This window comes from Nelumbo nucifera, chromosome 2 (assembly GCF_055504915.1).
Source record: "Nelumbo nucifera cultivar China Antique chromosome 2, China Antique-T2T, whole genome shotgun sequence".
Lineage (NCBI taxonomy): Eukaryota > Viridiplantae > Streptophyta > Magnoliopsida > Proteales > Nelumbonaceae > Nelumbo > Nelumbo nucifera.
In genome coordinates this window covers 40,716,661-40,733,057 of record NC_142650.1, presented here as the reverse complement: position 1 = coordinate 40,733,057, position 16,397 = coordinate 40,716,661, and the positions used below count along the sequence as shown (strand labels likewise).

The window sequence follows — 16,397 nt, the reverse complement described above, 5'->3', positions numbered from 1 at the left end:
CCGGGTAGCCGATGTGTTGAAAGCAAATCTCAGCCTCATGTCCTGTTCGTCTGCAGTTTGTGCACACTCCAGATTTCTCTTTTGTGTCGTGTCCCATTCTTTTTGTGCCACCTTGTGCTTGTGCAGCAAAGCTCATCGCCTCTCTTTTTTCCTCTTTGCCGCGGGTCTTGGTTCTCAGCCGCTTCTCTTGTATTACCATGGCATAGGCTTTGTTCAAGTTTGGCAGCGGATCAGTGCCCAGAATATTGGAACGCACTGTTCCATATACTGTGTCATCTAAGCCCATTAGAAACTAATGGACTCTTTCTTCTTCTCGTCTCTTCTCCAGCTTTGCAACAATATTACAGTTACAACCTGCACAGACGCATGTTGGAATTTGCTCGTAATTAGCAAGTTCTTCCCATATTTGTTTCAGTTTGCCATAATATGTCACGATTGGGAGACTGGCTTGTTTGTTGTTCGTGAGATCTGCCTTGAGTTGCTGAACTCTTGGCCCATTGCCTACTGAAAACCGTTCTCTGATGTCATCCCATAGATCCTTCACGACCTCCATATACGTGATCGTAGAACGCAGGCTCAGTTCTATTGTGTTGAAGATCCAGGAAACCAGCATCAAGTTTACAGTCCACCAATCTTCTAATTCTGGTGAATCATCTGTGGGCTGAGATATAGTCCCATCGAGAAATTCGATCTTCTTCTTGGCTCGGAGCGCCATCCGCATTGCTCGAGCCCATTCTTCGTAGTTATCTCCTTTCAATTGAACTTGGGTAATTATATTACCCGGGTTGTCGTTGGCAGTCAAGTAGTATGGTGAGACTACCTTTCTGCTTCTGCCCTCACCTTCATTCTGCTTCTCTCTTCTATCCGCCATGATCGATCAGTCAAAGCAGGGTTTCTCAGTTTTTTTTTTTGGTTTCAGCGAAGAACAGATACCAGCTTTGACAAACGAAAGTAAAGAGAGTTATGCACAATCCTTGGAGATTTGCTCCACGAACAGAGATCAGGAATGATCGAAATCTGCAAACTCAGAATGTTGTGATCTGCTCCACGAACAGAGATCAGGAATGGTCGAAATCTGCCAACTCAGAATGTTGTGTTCTGCTCCATGGACAGAGATCATGAATGATCAAACTCAGAAGTTGTGCGACGGTCGAATGTTTCGAGTTCTGATACCATGAGAAACTACAATCGAAGGGAGATGAGAAACTACAGTCGAAGGAAGATCTTTCTTTCTATCTATATTCCAGCAAACGATCACTGGGAATTTATATACAGAGCAGAGTTCGGCTCACCGCTAGGAATGTAATTACGGTCTCCTAAAAAAATAATGAAAAACAAATCCAAGAACAACTAAAACATACAAGAAATAAAGATAAGGATTACAGAGGATAAGGCGATTCTAAGATAAAGCTCCATCTCACTCGAGAAGAGATGGTCACGCGAGGGTGGTTCTTGGTAGATGATGGCGATCCATGCCTTAATTCCCTTCCCATGACCTATGTGGATTTTTATGTGCAGTTCCATTGAGGGAGATATATCTACCATGAATTCTTGAATTTCATGGAACAGAAGCCAATAACGCGTTGGTTCGGTTCGTGGCTAATTTCGAATTATGTTGCCAAGGTATCGGTTTCGTCAATTATTATGGAATTGGTATTCTACTATTCTTCTTCGGTAGTTTACTTGGTGCTTTTTTCCTACTAATTCATCTTTTTGGAGTTAATTTCTTAATAAAATTAACATGGGTAAAAGTGGAAAAAACTTCACCAACGTTTTCATTTGTCGGATATTCGCGAGAGATTCAACGGGAAGGGGGCGGATTTGCAAATTTAATTAAGAAGCAATAGTATACGGATATTGAGCCTATCATATCATTCACCGAAAGGCTCTACTTAAAGATTTTTTTCAAAAAAAAAAAGATTTTTTAAATGTTAAAAAATTTATAAGTCCTAAAATAAATAAAGATCAGTTCATGAACATCCACATATGGGCATTTTGACAAATTATTTAGGCTCAATGACTCATCACATCTGGGCAACTTATGTCATGTTGGTTTAACTCTCATTTTTTCTCCATGTCAAGATGAAATTTTAAAATGGAGAAAAAATGAATAAAAAATAGGCAGAATGATAAAATATTGTTATGAATCAAAAATACATTTTCCTAAAAATCGAATTCTTTGCAAACGGATAAGTGTTCTATGTTGATCATTTTCATTCTTAAAAAAAAATGTGCTAGCAATCATAAACCGTCAGCCTAGGTCTCCAAAATCATAGATGTTTACTGGTGGATGGCTGAAAGTCAATGCCTGTTGGCGTAAGTTTCCACAGTAGTCAACCAATAAACATTTATGGTGGTGGTTTTGTAGACCTAGGTCCGCAGATTAGGACTGCTGCATAGAGTTTCTTTAAAATAAAAATGAACAAAATAGGGCATGATTATTTTTCATGCAACAAGTTACTTCAATTTTTCGGTATGAATTGATTTTTCATTCTGACAAAATTTTATAACCAAACACTCTAATATTATTCCTTTTTGTCTATTATTTCCTATAATAAAAAAAATTAAAAAAAAAGGAGGAAAACCAAACATGGACTTGATTTGATACAGGCATGCCATAATAGAAGCATACAACCATTGATTTAATTTGACAAAAGCACAACAGTTGATTTAATTTGATACGGGCACACTACGGTGGATTTAATTTGATATGAGCAATATCACACACATGCAAAGACTATTAAAGGGAATATAAAGAGTATTGTTTTATTTTAGACAAGTCTGCAAAACACTAGAGAAATTATTGGTTAGCCTTGACTTATATGAATCCCTTCAAAGTGAGGAATTGCTTTTCATTTTGTTTTTGTTTTTTTTTTTCTTTTTTAAAAGGAGGGACTTTTTTGTCTTTTTAAAATAGAGGAATTTGAACGAACGGCTTAATTTCTTATATTGGGCCTTAGCGAGTTTAGCTCTGGGGCCATACGCCACACCATTCAGCATTGACGACGTCCTCCTATCTATGAAGAATATACCCCTGGGCTATAGTCAAACCTTCCTAACCACCCAATTCATAAGTATATTCTCTTTCTTTACTTTGTATTTTGTTTTACATTTTTTCTTAATAATAATAATTTGAAGAAAAGAATGTGGGTTTTTGAAAGATAATATCTTATTTGTCTGGTTCTATAATAAACCATCAAGAATCCAATCATACCCAACACACTAATAAGCTATTAATTTCTTTTGGTTGACAATAAATTGAAATCAATTTCCTTTTTCCTGACGATCTTTAACATGGTTTTCAAAACCGGTTTGGATCGGAAAAACTGGAAACCAGTCATCTAACCAGTTTCGTTTTCTTTTAAAATTGTTTTTTCTTCCAAAACTGTTGATTTTGGTCAATAAACTACTGAACTGGCTGATTAATTGTTCGAACGGTTTTGACCATTTTCCAATTTTTTTATTATTTTTTATTTTTTGTCAAAATGGGTCAGTCATTCAAGTCAAACGATTGAACCGTTTGAACCAATAACCGGACCCATGACCGATTCAATCACCAGTTCCCTTTTAAAAACCATGATCTTTATATTAGCGTGTTTGTGGTCTTCGTTTAATTTGCTGACCAAGATGATCAATATGAAACAAAAAGATGATTTTGTTGATGGCCGTTATCTATTTATAGAAAAAAACATTCATGTGGATAAAATAAAGATAGGAGTTTGAATGTCATTCATTAGACTGAATTTGAATTCCAATTCAACCCGATTTAGGGTGACCAAAACTCAATTTGTTTTATGGGTGCATGTTGCGTGGGTTGATCTGACTTTAAGGTTAACCTGTACCCAAACCCTTCGTTGAACCTGAGGCCTAAGCCCAGACCGAGCTTGGGGCTCAGGACATACATGTGCTTATGTAAGTATGTCATGTGGGCTCGAGTTGGGTCAAGATTGAGTTAAGGTCTCGATGAGCTTAGGCTCAGCTGTTTAAGGGTTAGGCTACTCCAAAGATTACCCAAGCAAATACGTGTGAAAATTGTGGATTGGGTCGGTTTAAGCTTGGGTTGGGCCATCCAAAGCATCTTTACATGGTTTCTTTTCTCGTACCACCGTTTGTCCATGAATTCCTTGCTAAAACAACCCTTAAAGTTTCACAGATTTAACTTAAACCTATCCTATAGATTTTGCTTTACTAAAACGTTCCCTATAGTTTTTAATTAATTTACTTAATCAACCTTCAACTAGAAGAAAGGTGGAAAATGGCAGTTTTAACCCTAACATCCATTCAAACAAGGGTACGTTTGGTTTGTAATCGGAGTCAAAATCAAAATCTTCTGGAATCAGAATCGGAATAATCCATTCCCACAATCTGTTTGGTTCAGACAGGAATGGGAATAAAAATTAAAATCATCAGGAATGGAATTTCATTCCCAAGGGAGGGGTAGGGAATGGCCATTCCCTCAAATGGGGGAATGACATTCCACTAGGAATGGGAATGGGATTCCGGTTCCACCCAACCAAACAATTGGAATCGGAATAGACATTCTGATTCCGATTCTAGACCCCTATTCCTGCAAACCAAATGGACCCTAAATTTAATCGAAAGAAACTATAATAAAAATGTCATTTTTGCCCCTAATAAAACATAGACAATCATTCTATTTTGGGTAAATCTCTTAAACTACCCCTACTATTCACGAAATTGACAACCTGCATCCTTACTGTTTACCTATTGTCTTAAACTACCCTTAAGTTTTATGGCAATTGACACGCCAGTAAACACTAACGAAAAAAAAATGAAATATTGAATTTGCCCTTCACTATTCATCAAATTTTCAAAATAAAACCCAACTGATGAATAAATAAACACAAAATCATATTGTGGCGGTCGCGATATTTCTTGGCCAAAAGTGGACTCCCTCTGTTGTGGACTTCATCTCTAGTTCACAGCATCATCAGCACTGAAGTCATGGTTGTCGGATACCATGACCTGGCCTACTCTGTTGTGGACTTCATCCCTAGTTCCTGTCTCAGTAGACATCCATGGTTGTGGTGGACGATGACGATAAATTGTCACAGACGTCAGACACTCGATTGGAGGATGAAACCGATAGTGAGACGACTACACAACAGCAAGAATGCAAAACTAGAAGTGAAAGTGAGACAAGTGATGATCGAGAATCAAATCTGGTTCATTTTGCTATGTGTGGACAGTCCCCGTCCACAAAATAGCGTGGACAAGGACGGGGGAAGGTTTCGGTGAGGACAATTTGTGGATGGTCCACACTATGGTGTGGACAATTTGTGGGAAAGTTTTAGTGTAATGCACCTGCGTTACATTGGTCAAATTACTCTCATTTTATTTAATCTTTTAATAATTTTTAAATTTAAATTTGTAATATTTTATCAATAAAATAATAATTTTTAATGTTAATTCTAGCACAAGTCCGATGGTTCTCCTTCTCAACTCTTTTTCATTATTCAAATATTAATTTTTTAATATTTTTATCAAAAATAATATTTTAATTTTTTTAATTATTTAAAAAATGCAATTGTTGTCTACATATTAATGCCTTTTTTTCAATTTATTTACCATATAAATGCAAAAATTAGACATTTATGATCAACTATGTATATCTCCCATAAAATGTATATGAGATACATGGAATCAAAAAGTATGGTATCGACCAACCCACACCACACCTACAGCACGCCACCGTGGGTGTGGACTAGTTCGGTCCGCACAATCTATCCATAGTTTAGAACAACTGTGGACTATGGTCTGGTGTGGACCAGTCCCCACCCAGCAATTTCTCATCCACACTATAGAACACCCCCTAAGTCTGGACAGATGATTGAATACGGAGGACGGTTTGGTTCACAAAAGTAGAATATCTGAATCCAAGTGGTTTCGAGGTTTGGTTCACGGATTCAATCTCCAAGTCTCACTTTATGATGGGGATACCACATCTTGGATAATCAATGATGTATAGCAGCAATGTACAACCAACAACAAAGTAGCTATGGAGGCTTGGGAGAATACAAACATTTACAGAGATCCATGAGCCACATTCTTGTTCATGGTGCTTTGTTTGATTGCTACCATTAGGTTCTACACCGTGCCATTTCGTGTGGCGTTGGCCTTTTGGGGTTGTATGCTTGATGCGACCCAAGTTCAGGAGTAAGCTACTCTTATCTTTCCCCAACCCTCCTTCATAACCCAAAATGGTGTGTGATTTAATTTCTTATCACAGTACCCTGTATTTTTTCAAATGGAATCCTCTACCAATTCACGGCGATACAAAAGAACAACAACACTCCTTACGTCACTAAATTATGTTGCTTTGTTTTGTTTTGCAACAAAATCTATTCGCGGCTTGATCTCAAGGTGGAGATGATGGCTTCATTGTTCCTTGTGAGATTGAACCAGATTCATAGGATAACGCCAAAAATTAACATGTACTTTCTGAACTAGTTGGTAGAAGACAAATCTTGCAAAGGCAGTCTTGCTCTGGTTCGTGCCCTCACTCCTCGCTATCCGTGGCCGACCTTCAAACACAATGGAGAAGGGTCCTTGAATCCGTCCGTATAAACAAAAATCAAAGGAGAAAAAAAAAGACAAGCACGAAAGATTCCGGTTTTGACAATGGTGGTGAACAATATCAAAATCCCCGCCACCGCTGCAACTTTTGACAATGGTGGTGAACAATAAGGGTATTTTAGGAATTTTAAAATAATTACCACTCACATGATATCACATGTGAACGGAGTGTGACAGAAAATTAATGGCAAGGGAGGTTTTAGACAATTGTCAGAAAACTTAAGGGTATTTTAAGACAATATGTAAACAGTAAGGGTGCAGTTTGTCAATTTCATGAACAGTAGGGGTTGTTTAAGAGATTTACCCTTCTATTTTTCTCTATTTAGTTAATTTTGTTTTCTATACAAAAATATGTTAGGGGTATATATGGATAAAATAACCATGGATCCATACCCTTGAACATTTTCCAATTTAGAGGTACTCTTTGGAATAAACAACCATGGGTCCATGCCCCTTGAACATTTTCCACTTAGTTTAGGTGATCATGTTATTATTTTAAGACAACAAAACAAATAATTCTAAATAAAAGGTCGATTAAGTAAATAGGTTGTAAAATATAAGGTGTCTTTTAATAAAATACAACTATAGGATAAGTTTAAGTAAATCTATGAAACTATAAGGGGTGTTCTAATAAATAACCCAAAATAAAACACATTATCTTTTTGCCAACACATCAAAGACAAAGAGAACCTTATCTATGATATTATCCACATTGAGGATCCAATGGATATCCACAATGCATTTAAATCTACCAATAGGTGATACAACAATCCATTTCTCCACCAAGACCATTTGATTTAGTCTTTGCTTAACCGGTTAGACATTTTAAACAATCAACATTTCCTACTAACAAAATATGTTCTAATGATTTGACACTACACATCTATACCATAAAAGTGGGATCCGCCATATATAAGATGTGCAGTGTCAGATCCACAATATATAACAATTCATGAGCTATTTATGCTCGGTTCGTCAAAAGCTCGATTGGGCTCGATTTAAACCGGGCTTCGAGTCAAGATCAAGCTCAATATATAGGTTTGTTTGCTACTCGAGCCTAATGCATACATACATACATACATACATACATACATACATACATACATACATACATACATACATACATACATACATACATACATACATACATACATACATACATACATACATACATACATACATACATACATACATGCATGGCGCGCAGCACGCACTGCACGGCAACACGCACCGCGCACACGCCCGGCACCGCACGGCAGCGGCACCATGAGCCGTGCGCACGCACCGCACGGCAACGGCACCATGAGCTGCGCGCACGCACCTGGCAGCAGCAGCAGAGTGGGGCCCACACGACAGCTCATAGGGGTGGGCCCACCCTTATCTGGACACGTCAACTCGCTGCTAGCTTAATCTTATCCCTTATCCCTATCTTATCCCTTATTTTTTCCCTATCTTGTTTTATCTTCTTAAGTAAGAGTTATGAGTTTTAGTTTGAGTAGGAAATTAGGAGTTTTAGTTTGAGTTGGATTACCCTAACCTAGCCGAATCCAACAAGGAATTCTCTTTTGTAATCTCCTATTTAAGGAGCTACGAATTGAAATAAAGGATTCAGTTTTCTAGTTAAGAAACGAGTGAGGAGAGTTTAGGTGGTCTCTTGGACAAATCACCCCAAGGGAGAGTTCGGGTGATCTCTTGGACAAATCACCCGCTAAATAGGCAAAATAGGGTCTGTGCGCAAGGCCAAAGGCAAGGAAAGATCAGGGTTTCCTGCCGTGGAACGACCCGTGACGCGATCCTACACTCGGGCCCATAACACATACATACATACATACATATATAATTTTTATTATATGTATAATAATATTATATATATAATTTTTTATTTTTTATATATAATAAAAATATTTTTTGTATGTATATATTTTATTTTTTTATAGGAAGATTAGTTTGTAGTCAAGCTTGAACTTGGAAACTTCTAAGCCAAACCGAATCCGAGCTAAGTCTCTAACTTGAATCAAACTTGAGCTCGAACTCAAACTTAACACTATCTTGTCAAGCCAAGCTCAAATAACTAGGTATTCAACTCAGCTCAGCTTGTATCCACTCCTAGTCGGAAAGTTGAATATATTTTGTTGGTATTCGGCGGAAGATTCAGAATACGTTGTGAATTTACCAACTCTAACCAATTAGCGGTAAAACAGATTACCTTTGGACTATGAAGAATAACTTTTCACCATGGAACATAATTGTTGGCATAGCCTGTAAAACAGATTACCAAGTTCAGTTAATCCTTTCTCAGTTCCGCACTGCATCAATATAGCATGGTTGCCAAGAGATTACGATTGATCACATAGTGAACCCAAGACCCCCTAGTGATTTTTTAACACACCAGTGTTTGGTGATAAAGATAAAGGGGTTGAGGGATTATAGTCTATAAGGGCAACTTTTAGGACCTAATATCAATAAAAATAATTTTTAAAATAAGCTAGTTTTTTTTTGAGAAGTATCAAATAGGGGATGAAACACTGTTCATCTCTTTCCTCCTTCAAACCACCGAACAAATCTTCCCCAATATTAATAAATATTGATCACAAATCTCTATTCATTTGTTCACCCTTATAATTGCTAGTTTGCTACAAACAAAAATGGCGAAGAAGAAGAAGGGAAAGAGATTCGTTTGGTCTGAGGTCACCATCTCTAGTGATTCGGGCTCCTCTCCCAGCATGCAAAGGTAGTAGATAGTATGTCTCTGGAGAGGAGCTCTTCATTGTGGACGAGTGGTGAAGAGATTGCGGCTCCAAAATATGCTATAGCCCGAAAATTTGTTGGTGATGCACTCTACGGTGATGGGTGCGTATAGTTCCATGATGCTGCTGTTAGATGTTACCACTTTGATCACCTCATGTACGCATCCGATGCCACAAATTGAAACACGCAGTTTCCCAGAAATACTACTATAATGTGTGTGTTGTGCCTTGTTCTTACCCTCTGCCTTCTTCTTTTCCTGAATTTGTTATTAATTTCTTCTCCTGAGAAAAATGATCAGATTGTGTCGGCGAGTTGCTTCGCTTCTCCACCAGACACATCAGGTCGGAGTACGAGAGGCATCTCCTTCTGCTTAACTGCTTTTGCCTCAGAAAAGAAAAAGAAAGGGAAGTGTCCTGCTCTGAGTTTGGAAAAACTCAAATGTGAAGAAGAAGAAGAAGGGGGAGAGAAAGATCGTAGGTGGGGAGATTTATTCGATGGACAGGAGGAATAAGGAGATGGACATTGTTTCTGCCCCTATTTGATATTTGAAAGAAAAAGTTAGTTATTGTAGAAATTATGTATAAAAGTTTACTTTTATTGATATTAGGGCCCAAAAGTTGTCCCTATCGGTTATAATCCCCTGAATATCTTAGAGGTTTTATTGTTTAATCCACCCCAATAAATCATAGTTCCACAGTATAATTGGGGTAAATGCCAGTTCGGAATTGATGCCAATACACAGGCAGGGATTGGTGTTATAAGCGGGGGTATTTTGAATTTTAAATTGTTGTAGGTCTGCAGTGAAATTTAGAATTCTGAGATGGAATGTAGTATAGTTTTTATAATATTTTAAGTATCCCTATAATTATTCAAATGGATAAAAAAATTCTACTATTTGAAAAGTTACTTAAAATATCCTTAAGTTTTTCAACAATGTTGATGAAAAAAAGTGAAATATTGAATATACCCTTCATTATTTCTCAAATTCTAAAAATAAAACCTAATTGATCAAAATTTTTTCATTTTCTGGTACTGCAAGAAGTCATGGAAAATTTTGGGGTCATTCTTTCGGCAATATCGTTCTGCCAAAAAGATCTCGATTCCATTCACAAAGGCATATGCGTTTGCAGTACCTTTTGGTTCAAAGATGCAGCTCTCAAACCGTGTTTGCAGTACCTTCTAGTTCAAAGATCCAACTCTCAAACGGTAACCATCGACTGTTGACGAAATGCCTCTAAATTTATTAGTACAATTGTAAATTGTTTTTGCGGGAAAAAGGGATCAAGTCTCTGGTTAGTGAGGGTGAAGAAATGATGGCTCTTCTATTTTATATACACTGTAGGTGAGTCTTCAGTGTTTTTGTTCGTGGGTTGACATCTGTTTTCATGGAAAATCTTTTCAACTAAAAACATTGGCTTGGAATTTAAATAGATATTTATATTATTGCAATCAAACAATCTTTGTATGTTTTTTATGTGTTTGCTACAAAACCGATTTGCAATTTTGTTTCCCCCAAAAGCATTATGGATGAATTAGTCACTGGAATTCCGATCATTTGGCTCACACTTCCAAGGGTTGAGGAGGCATTAGATTGAGATGGCAAGGGATTTGATGAGGTCACGTGGAGCGACCTATTAGCATGCGGTCACGTGGAGCGACCTAATAACTAGACAACAACTCAGCATCCACGGCCACCTTAGCAAGTTAGGTCAGGTTGGGCACCTCGGTCAAGACTAAGGCCCGAATAGCTTGTGGTGGCCCGATCTACCGATGTGCCACATAGCTCACTTCTAAAAGCTAGTCAGTTGTCTCCGACCTTTTCAAGATCACACCGCACGTTCACAAGCCTTATCCTTATCTCGTCTAGATTGAACGGACTCGATAAGATTTATTAATTCACATGAAGTCCATATCCGAATGCGAAACGGACTCTGAATAATGCGGATTGGGGATTTTGGATGTGTTTCGTGAGGCCTATGACAACTCGTTTATATAAGGGCTTCACATCCAACTTTACAAGGTACGCGTGATATTAGCTCTCTAGCTCTCTTGCTTATAAAGCTCTTTAGCTCGCGCTACACTCTTTGTTAACTTAAGCATCGGAGTGCTCAAACCAGATAAATCACCCCGAGTCCCCTGATTGTGTTCTCTTACAGTTTGACCGACCACTTAAGCAGACCAACGTCTGAACTGCCACCTAATTAGGAGCGACTAGATCGTGCACCATCAGAGAATATATAATCCCAATTTTCATTTACGAGCTGCCATCCAACTAGGAACGACAGAATGCGTACATCATCAGGATTTGTAATCCCAATTTTCATCTAAGGTTTTGAGAATACATTGCCATTGGATTCTATTTTGAAAATTTAAAGAATAAGGAAGGACAAAATAAATGTAAAAGGGTATTTTTAAAAATTAAAAAAAAAATTATACATCACATGCAAATGGATTAAAACGATGTGATAATGGGTAGGAGAGGATTTTGTGAATTAGAAGCCGATGCATCTTTCAAAGAAAGAATGCTTAATGAGCACCCGCATTGACATAAGAAAAACGTAACTGCATATGCAGAGTGATTGTTCATTTCTTCAAGTGATGCCATAAAAATGGCAATGGATGTAAATTGGGCAACCGTTAAACATATATTTGCACCACTATATAACATTTATTTTCCAAGTTAATTGTTGATTAGTAATTTTTCAAATAAAATAAGCCATCCTTATTATATAATTCAAGAAATGTTAAAATCCTTTTGAAAAACTTGGATTTAAGCCAATTAATTAAAACTCAAGGTATATTTCTAAGTTTTTTTATAAAAAGAAAGAGAAGAGCAATGACTTAAAAGCTAAACGCGCGTACGAAAATGGTGGTTTCAAATACATGGATGATGACCTATTTTTAAACCAACCAAAACAACACAATGGAGCCCGTACGATCTTCACGGTGTTTGAGAATCCGTATCCAAATTCACGGATTTGAGCTTTAGTTGCCCAAAATTAATAAAAACTGGGGATCGCAAATTTCCGCAATATCAAAGTTTTTCCTATGAAAAATATTTCAAAATTCAAAAAAGGCTCGAGCATGCAGCAGTCTGACACCGCCTTTTTCTTTTGGTTCACTATCCCGATTTTCGTTTTCGCTAAATAACGTCCACTACCCTGATTAAGTGATTAGCATTAATGAAAGCATTATAGAGTAAAAGAGTAGGTTTAACAATTTTTACGTTTCACATTTCCACTTGCGTTTTAAGCCGTATATTAAGAATGTCCTTGTATTTGATGCTTCGATTCATAGGAAGATATTCAAAATGCACGGCTGCGATGTTGGCGCGCTTTGTGAGGAGAAAATCCCAATCTAATCAATGTTGTCCAACAAGGCAAGAAGAAGAAAAAGATAAGAAACATTTGCATCATGAAAGTTGCATTAACAAAAGGCAAAAAGTAAAGCAACAAAGACGAGAAGGACACAAGGCAGATAGATTTACAGAAAATAAAGACAGGATCGGGGCAAGTGTCTAGGCTCGCCAAAGCCCTTCCCACTCCTCGGTTTTTTTGTCACATTTCAGTGACAGAAAATGACCTTGAGCTCGCGTGGCGAAGAGCACTGATGCATGAGGGAAGGGCTATCGTGCGCGTAGGTGACCGTGGCTGGGCAGGCGTGCTTGAAGAACTCCGCGTAGCTGGACGCTTTGCACGTCTGCGGACTGTTGTAATGGTTCCTGCAGCACAGTTCGTCGGTTCCAAACGCCTCACACCCGCTCTTGCACGCCACCACAGGCCCGTGACCAGGGGGACACCTCAGCTGCAAGCTCTTGGGACAAGTTTCAAGCAGATTAGCCTTGCAACCCACCACTGGACAAACGCCCTTGCCTTCGTGCGGGGTCACCGTCATCGGCAGGTTAAACCCATCCACCAGGCTGACACCGTAGGACGACTGATCGTTGTGGCCATGGTGGAGGCTAAACTGCGCCAGGGTAGCGGGAGTGACCCCACCGGCGCCATTACACTCGAGGCGGCCACCGCAGTCTCCCGTAGCACAGGAGAAGCGGCCGTTGGAGTAGGTACAACCGGTCCGAGCCCACAGGCGACCGGACCAATGGTGAGCCGGAGCGGGGAAGGACCTGTGGGTTAGGGTTTGGAGGGCGAAGCCACCGCGCTCGAGAACGACGTGACCGGCGTTTGGCTGGATGGCAGGCCAAATGGTGAAGGGACAGTTGTTGACCACTGTCAGAATGAAGCCAGGACTCGTAGCATGGGTCAGTGTGGAACGGCACAGGAGGAGGAGGAGGACGAGAGAAAGAGCAAAGAGGAGAAACGAAGACCGAGAAGCAGAAGCTGAAGATGACAGAAGAGTCATCGTGGCTGTGGTCTACTGGTCTGTGGATTGGGGGGTGTAGAAGCCTGAAGCCTAGAAGGCGGAGGGATATGAAACGCGATGAGCTGGGGGCTGGGGACTGGGGACTGGGGACTGGGGTTGATCTATATATAGGCAGGCGCCAGGCGGCATCTGGGTTAGTACGATTTAAAGACGAAAATGCCCTTGCTTGTTCTACTTGCTTCTTTTTGTAAATTTGCTGTTTCGTCTCCGTCCTTATCCTATTTCGTGTTTCCGCTTCTCCGAAGACCTACAGGGCTGCTACTATTATTTTCACAAATGACAATACACATTGCAAATTGATCGTATACTTAAAGTATAACATTTTTGGGTGGTCCTGACTCCTGGTCCAGCTTAGAGTACTCAATACTTTTTACTGTAAAGATGGAACCCATCACAAATTAAGATCTGTATTGTATTCCATTCATTCTACAGGTGAGGTGATGTCTAACACAGGATAATTTCTATGCTAGAAGTTTCGAGGGGTATGCCAAGGGAATAAAGCGAGATATACACAATAGACGGCCACTGTTTATTTTATTTTATTGAGTAAAGGATGAATTTATGATTCATTACTCAAAGGCAAAAGCATAATACCAAGGCAATAGACGAAAAGGCAGGAAGTCTGGGGGCAAACCAAGCCACTCATCCTTGAGATCCATTCTTTACTTTGTGAGAAGTTTGAATCGACTAATAAAGAGTATTTATATGATAAGTTGGTGAAGAAAAAGTAATTAGTACACAGAACACAGACATTTGACAACCATCGGGCGGAGGCGGCTTTTGAGTTTTGAGTCTCACAGTCACAAACCCTCTGCGATGCACATAGAAAGTTAGGTTGATTTAGAGAGAGAGAGATGTGAATTAACACTGAATAGGCACTCACTACTTAAAGATGGGTTAAAAGTAAAAAAGTTAAAAAGAAAAGGCGAGCTTTTTTAAATGAAGGAAATAATAAGAAAAAGGACAAGTTGAAACAGACAGTCACGACAAACATGTTGGGCAAACAAGATAAGCAACGCAGGAACCGAGGTGTTTGTTGTTTAGACTTTTTATAAAAGTAAAAAATAAAAAAGATGCAAGGGAAAAAATCAAGAAATAACATTTTTATTTTTTCTGTTCTCTTTCAAGTTTCAAGGCAAGGTGGGGGTCAGAGGAGGGCCAGGAGAGGGTGTAAGAAAAAGGCTGAGTGAGTGAGTGAGTGGTTATAAACAACACGCACATGGCACATGGCACATGGCTTTGTGGCTTTTTTGGCGGGAAGAGAGAGAGAGAGAGAGAATTATCAGTCCTGACACGGCTCTGATACAGTGGTTCTCATAATTTCACATATCCGGTCAATCTTCTAAACCTCATTCTGTGTTTATTTTGAGGTGTCGTGGTAATAAAATACTGTAAACGTGCTCTTTAAAGAATTTAGAAAGTCACTACCAAAAATAAATATATTAAAAGCAAAGGGGCATTCCGAGAATTGAACTCGGGACCTCTCGCACCCTAAGCGAGAATCATACCACTAGACCAAATGCCCTTTCGATTTTAACTACTATATAACAAGTAATGTCTTGTCAACAGTTCAGGCGCCTCACAGACACATCCCACTATATGCTTGTGAGGAGTAAATCCCAATTCCCTTGTATTGGAAATATCTTCGTACTTCTTTGCTTTATTTCATAGGATAATATTCTCAATGCAAGGCTAATAACAAATGGGATCTACTCCTCACACTTGGGCGCCTCACATGCACATCCACCATATATTGGGAACATTTCCCATGAATAATAATTTAAAAGTATGGGAGATGTTCCCAATGCATGGTAGGATGTGCATGTGAAGCGCCTTATATGAGGAGTAGATTCGATCTCGACTAATAAAGGTTGTTTAGACGGAACTTGCATTGATTGAATCCCATTTCCACTTGTGGCCTCGTGTGACGACTGGTTGCGGCTAGCGCTAGCTCACGACGAATTGGGATTTGCTCCTCACAGAGCATGCCTCACACTGACCTCAAAGTCACATTCCACCCAATATTGGGAATATCTCCCATGAATAATAAATATAAATACGGAGGATGTTACAGGCTGAGAGGTTAGTGTGAGACAAGCTGAGTGTGGAGCAGATCCGGACTCGCTTACTGATGGTGTACGATTTGAGAGCTCCTATCTGGAAGGTTACTTGGGGACTGGTCGCGTAGCGAATTGGTTTGAACAGTGAGGAAACAGATCAGAGAACCCGGGGAGGCTAACCCGTCGAGGTCGCTCCGATGCTTAAGTTAGTAATGTGATATTGTTTTCAAGCTGAAAGTTTATGTATAAGAGAACTAGTGAGCAAGTAATCGCGTGTACCTTGTTTAAGGGGATTCAATGTCCTTATATAGTTGAACTGTCATGAGCCCGAAGGAGCCTCTCCAGGATCTTCAAAGCAGGTGGTAGGAGTCCGTTCCATTTCAGATGGTGGCCAACGCGCTAACTGATAAGGCTTATTGCTTCCATCCGATTTGGGCAGGATGAGGATAAGTCCTACAGTTACGCGATATGATCCCGAAAGGCTCGGGGACAACCACCCAGCTTCTAGAATCCAACTTATTTCACCTTAGTGCATGCGACTACTGAGGTCCCCCAACTCCGGTTCTGTCCGAGGTAATTGAGGTACCCAAAGTGACCCGGTTTGCTAGGGTG

General features: G+C 39.3%; 2 protein-coding genes and 1 non-coding gene across 3 annotated transcripts; all 3 read right to left on the bottom strand.

Moving 5' to 3' along the window:
• Window positions 1-292: 292 nt before the first annotated feature.
• On the bottom strand, window positions 293-871 carry LOC148802131 (uncharacterized). The gene has a single exon (XM_088897829.1). It carries the CDS (start codon window positions 869-871, stop codon window positions 293-295), a length of 579 nt encoding a protein of 192 aa, XP_088753955.1.
• An 11,859-nt stretch (window positions 872-12,730) lies between these two features.
• On the bottom strand, window positions 12,731-13,822 carry LOC104599206 (osmotin-like protein). The gene has a single exon (XM_010261646.2). It carries the CDS (start codon window positions 13,702-13,704, stop codon window positions 12,910-12,912), a length of 795 nt encoding a protein of 264 aa, XP_010259948.1. The 5' UTR covers window positions 13,705-13,822; the 3' UTR covers window positions 12,731-12,909.
• A 1,356-nt stretch (window positions 13,823-15,178) lies between these two features.
• Window positions 15,179-15,250, bottom strand: TRNAP-AGG (transfer RNA proline (anticodon AGG)). Its single transcript has one exon. It is a non-coding gene; the product is annotated as a tRNA-Pro (tRNA).
• Between the last annotated feature and the right edge of the window lie 1,147 nt (window positions 15,251-16,397).

What these genes read in the sequence shown, in the direction of transcription:
- LOC104599206 (XM_010261646.2), bottom strand. Translation starts at nt 13,704, where the DNA reads ATGACTCTTCTGTCATCTTCAGCTTCTGCTTCTCGGTCTTCGTTTCTC.
- LOC148802131 (XM_088897829.1), bottom strand. Translation starts at nt 871, where the DNA reads ATGGCGGATAGAAGAGAGAAGCAGAATGAAGGTGAGGGCAGAAGCAGA.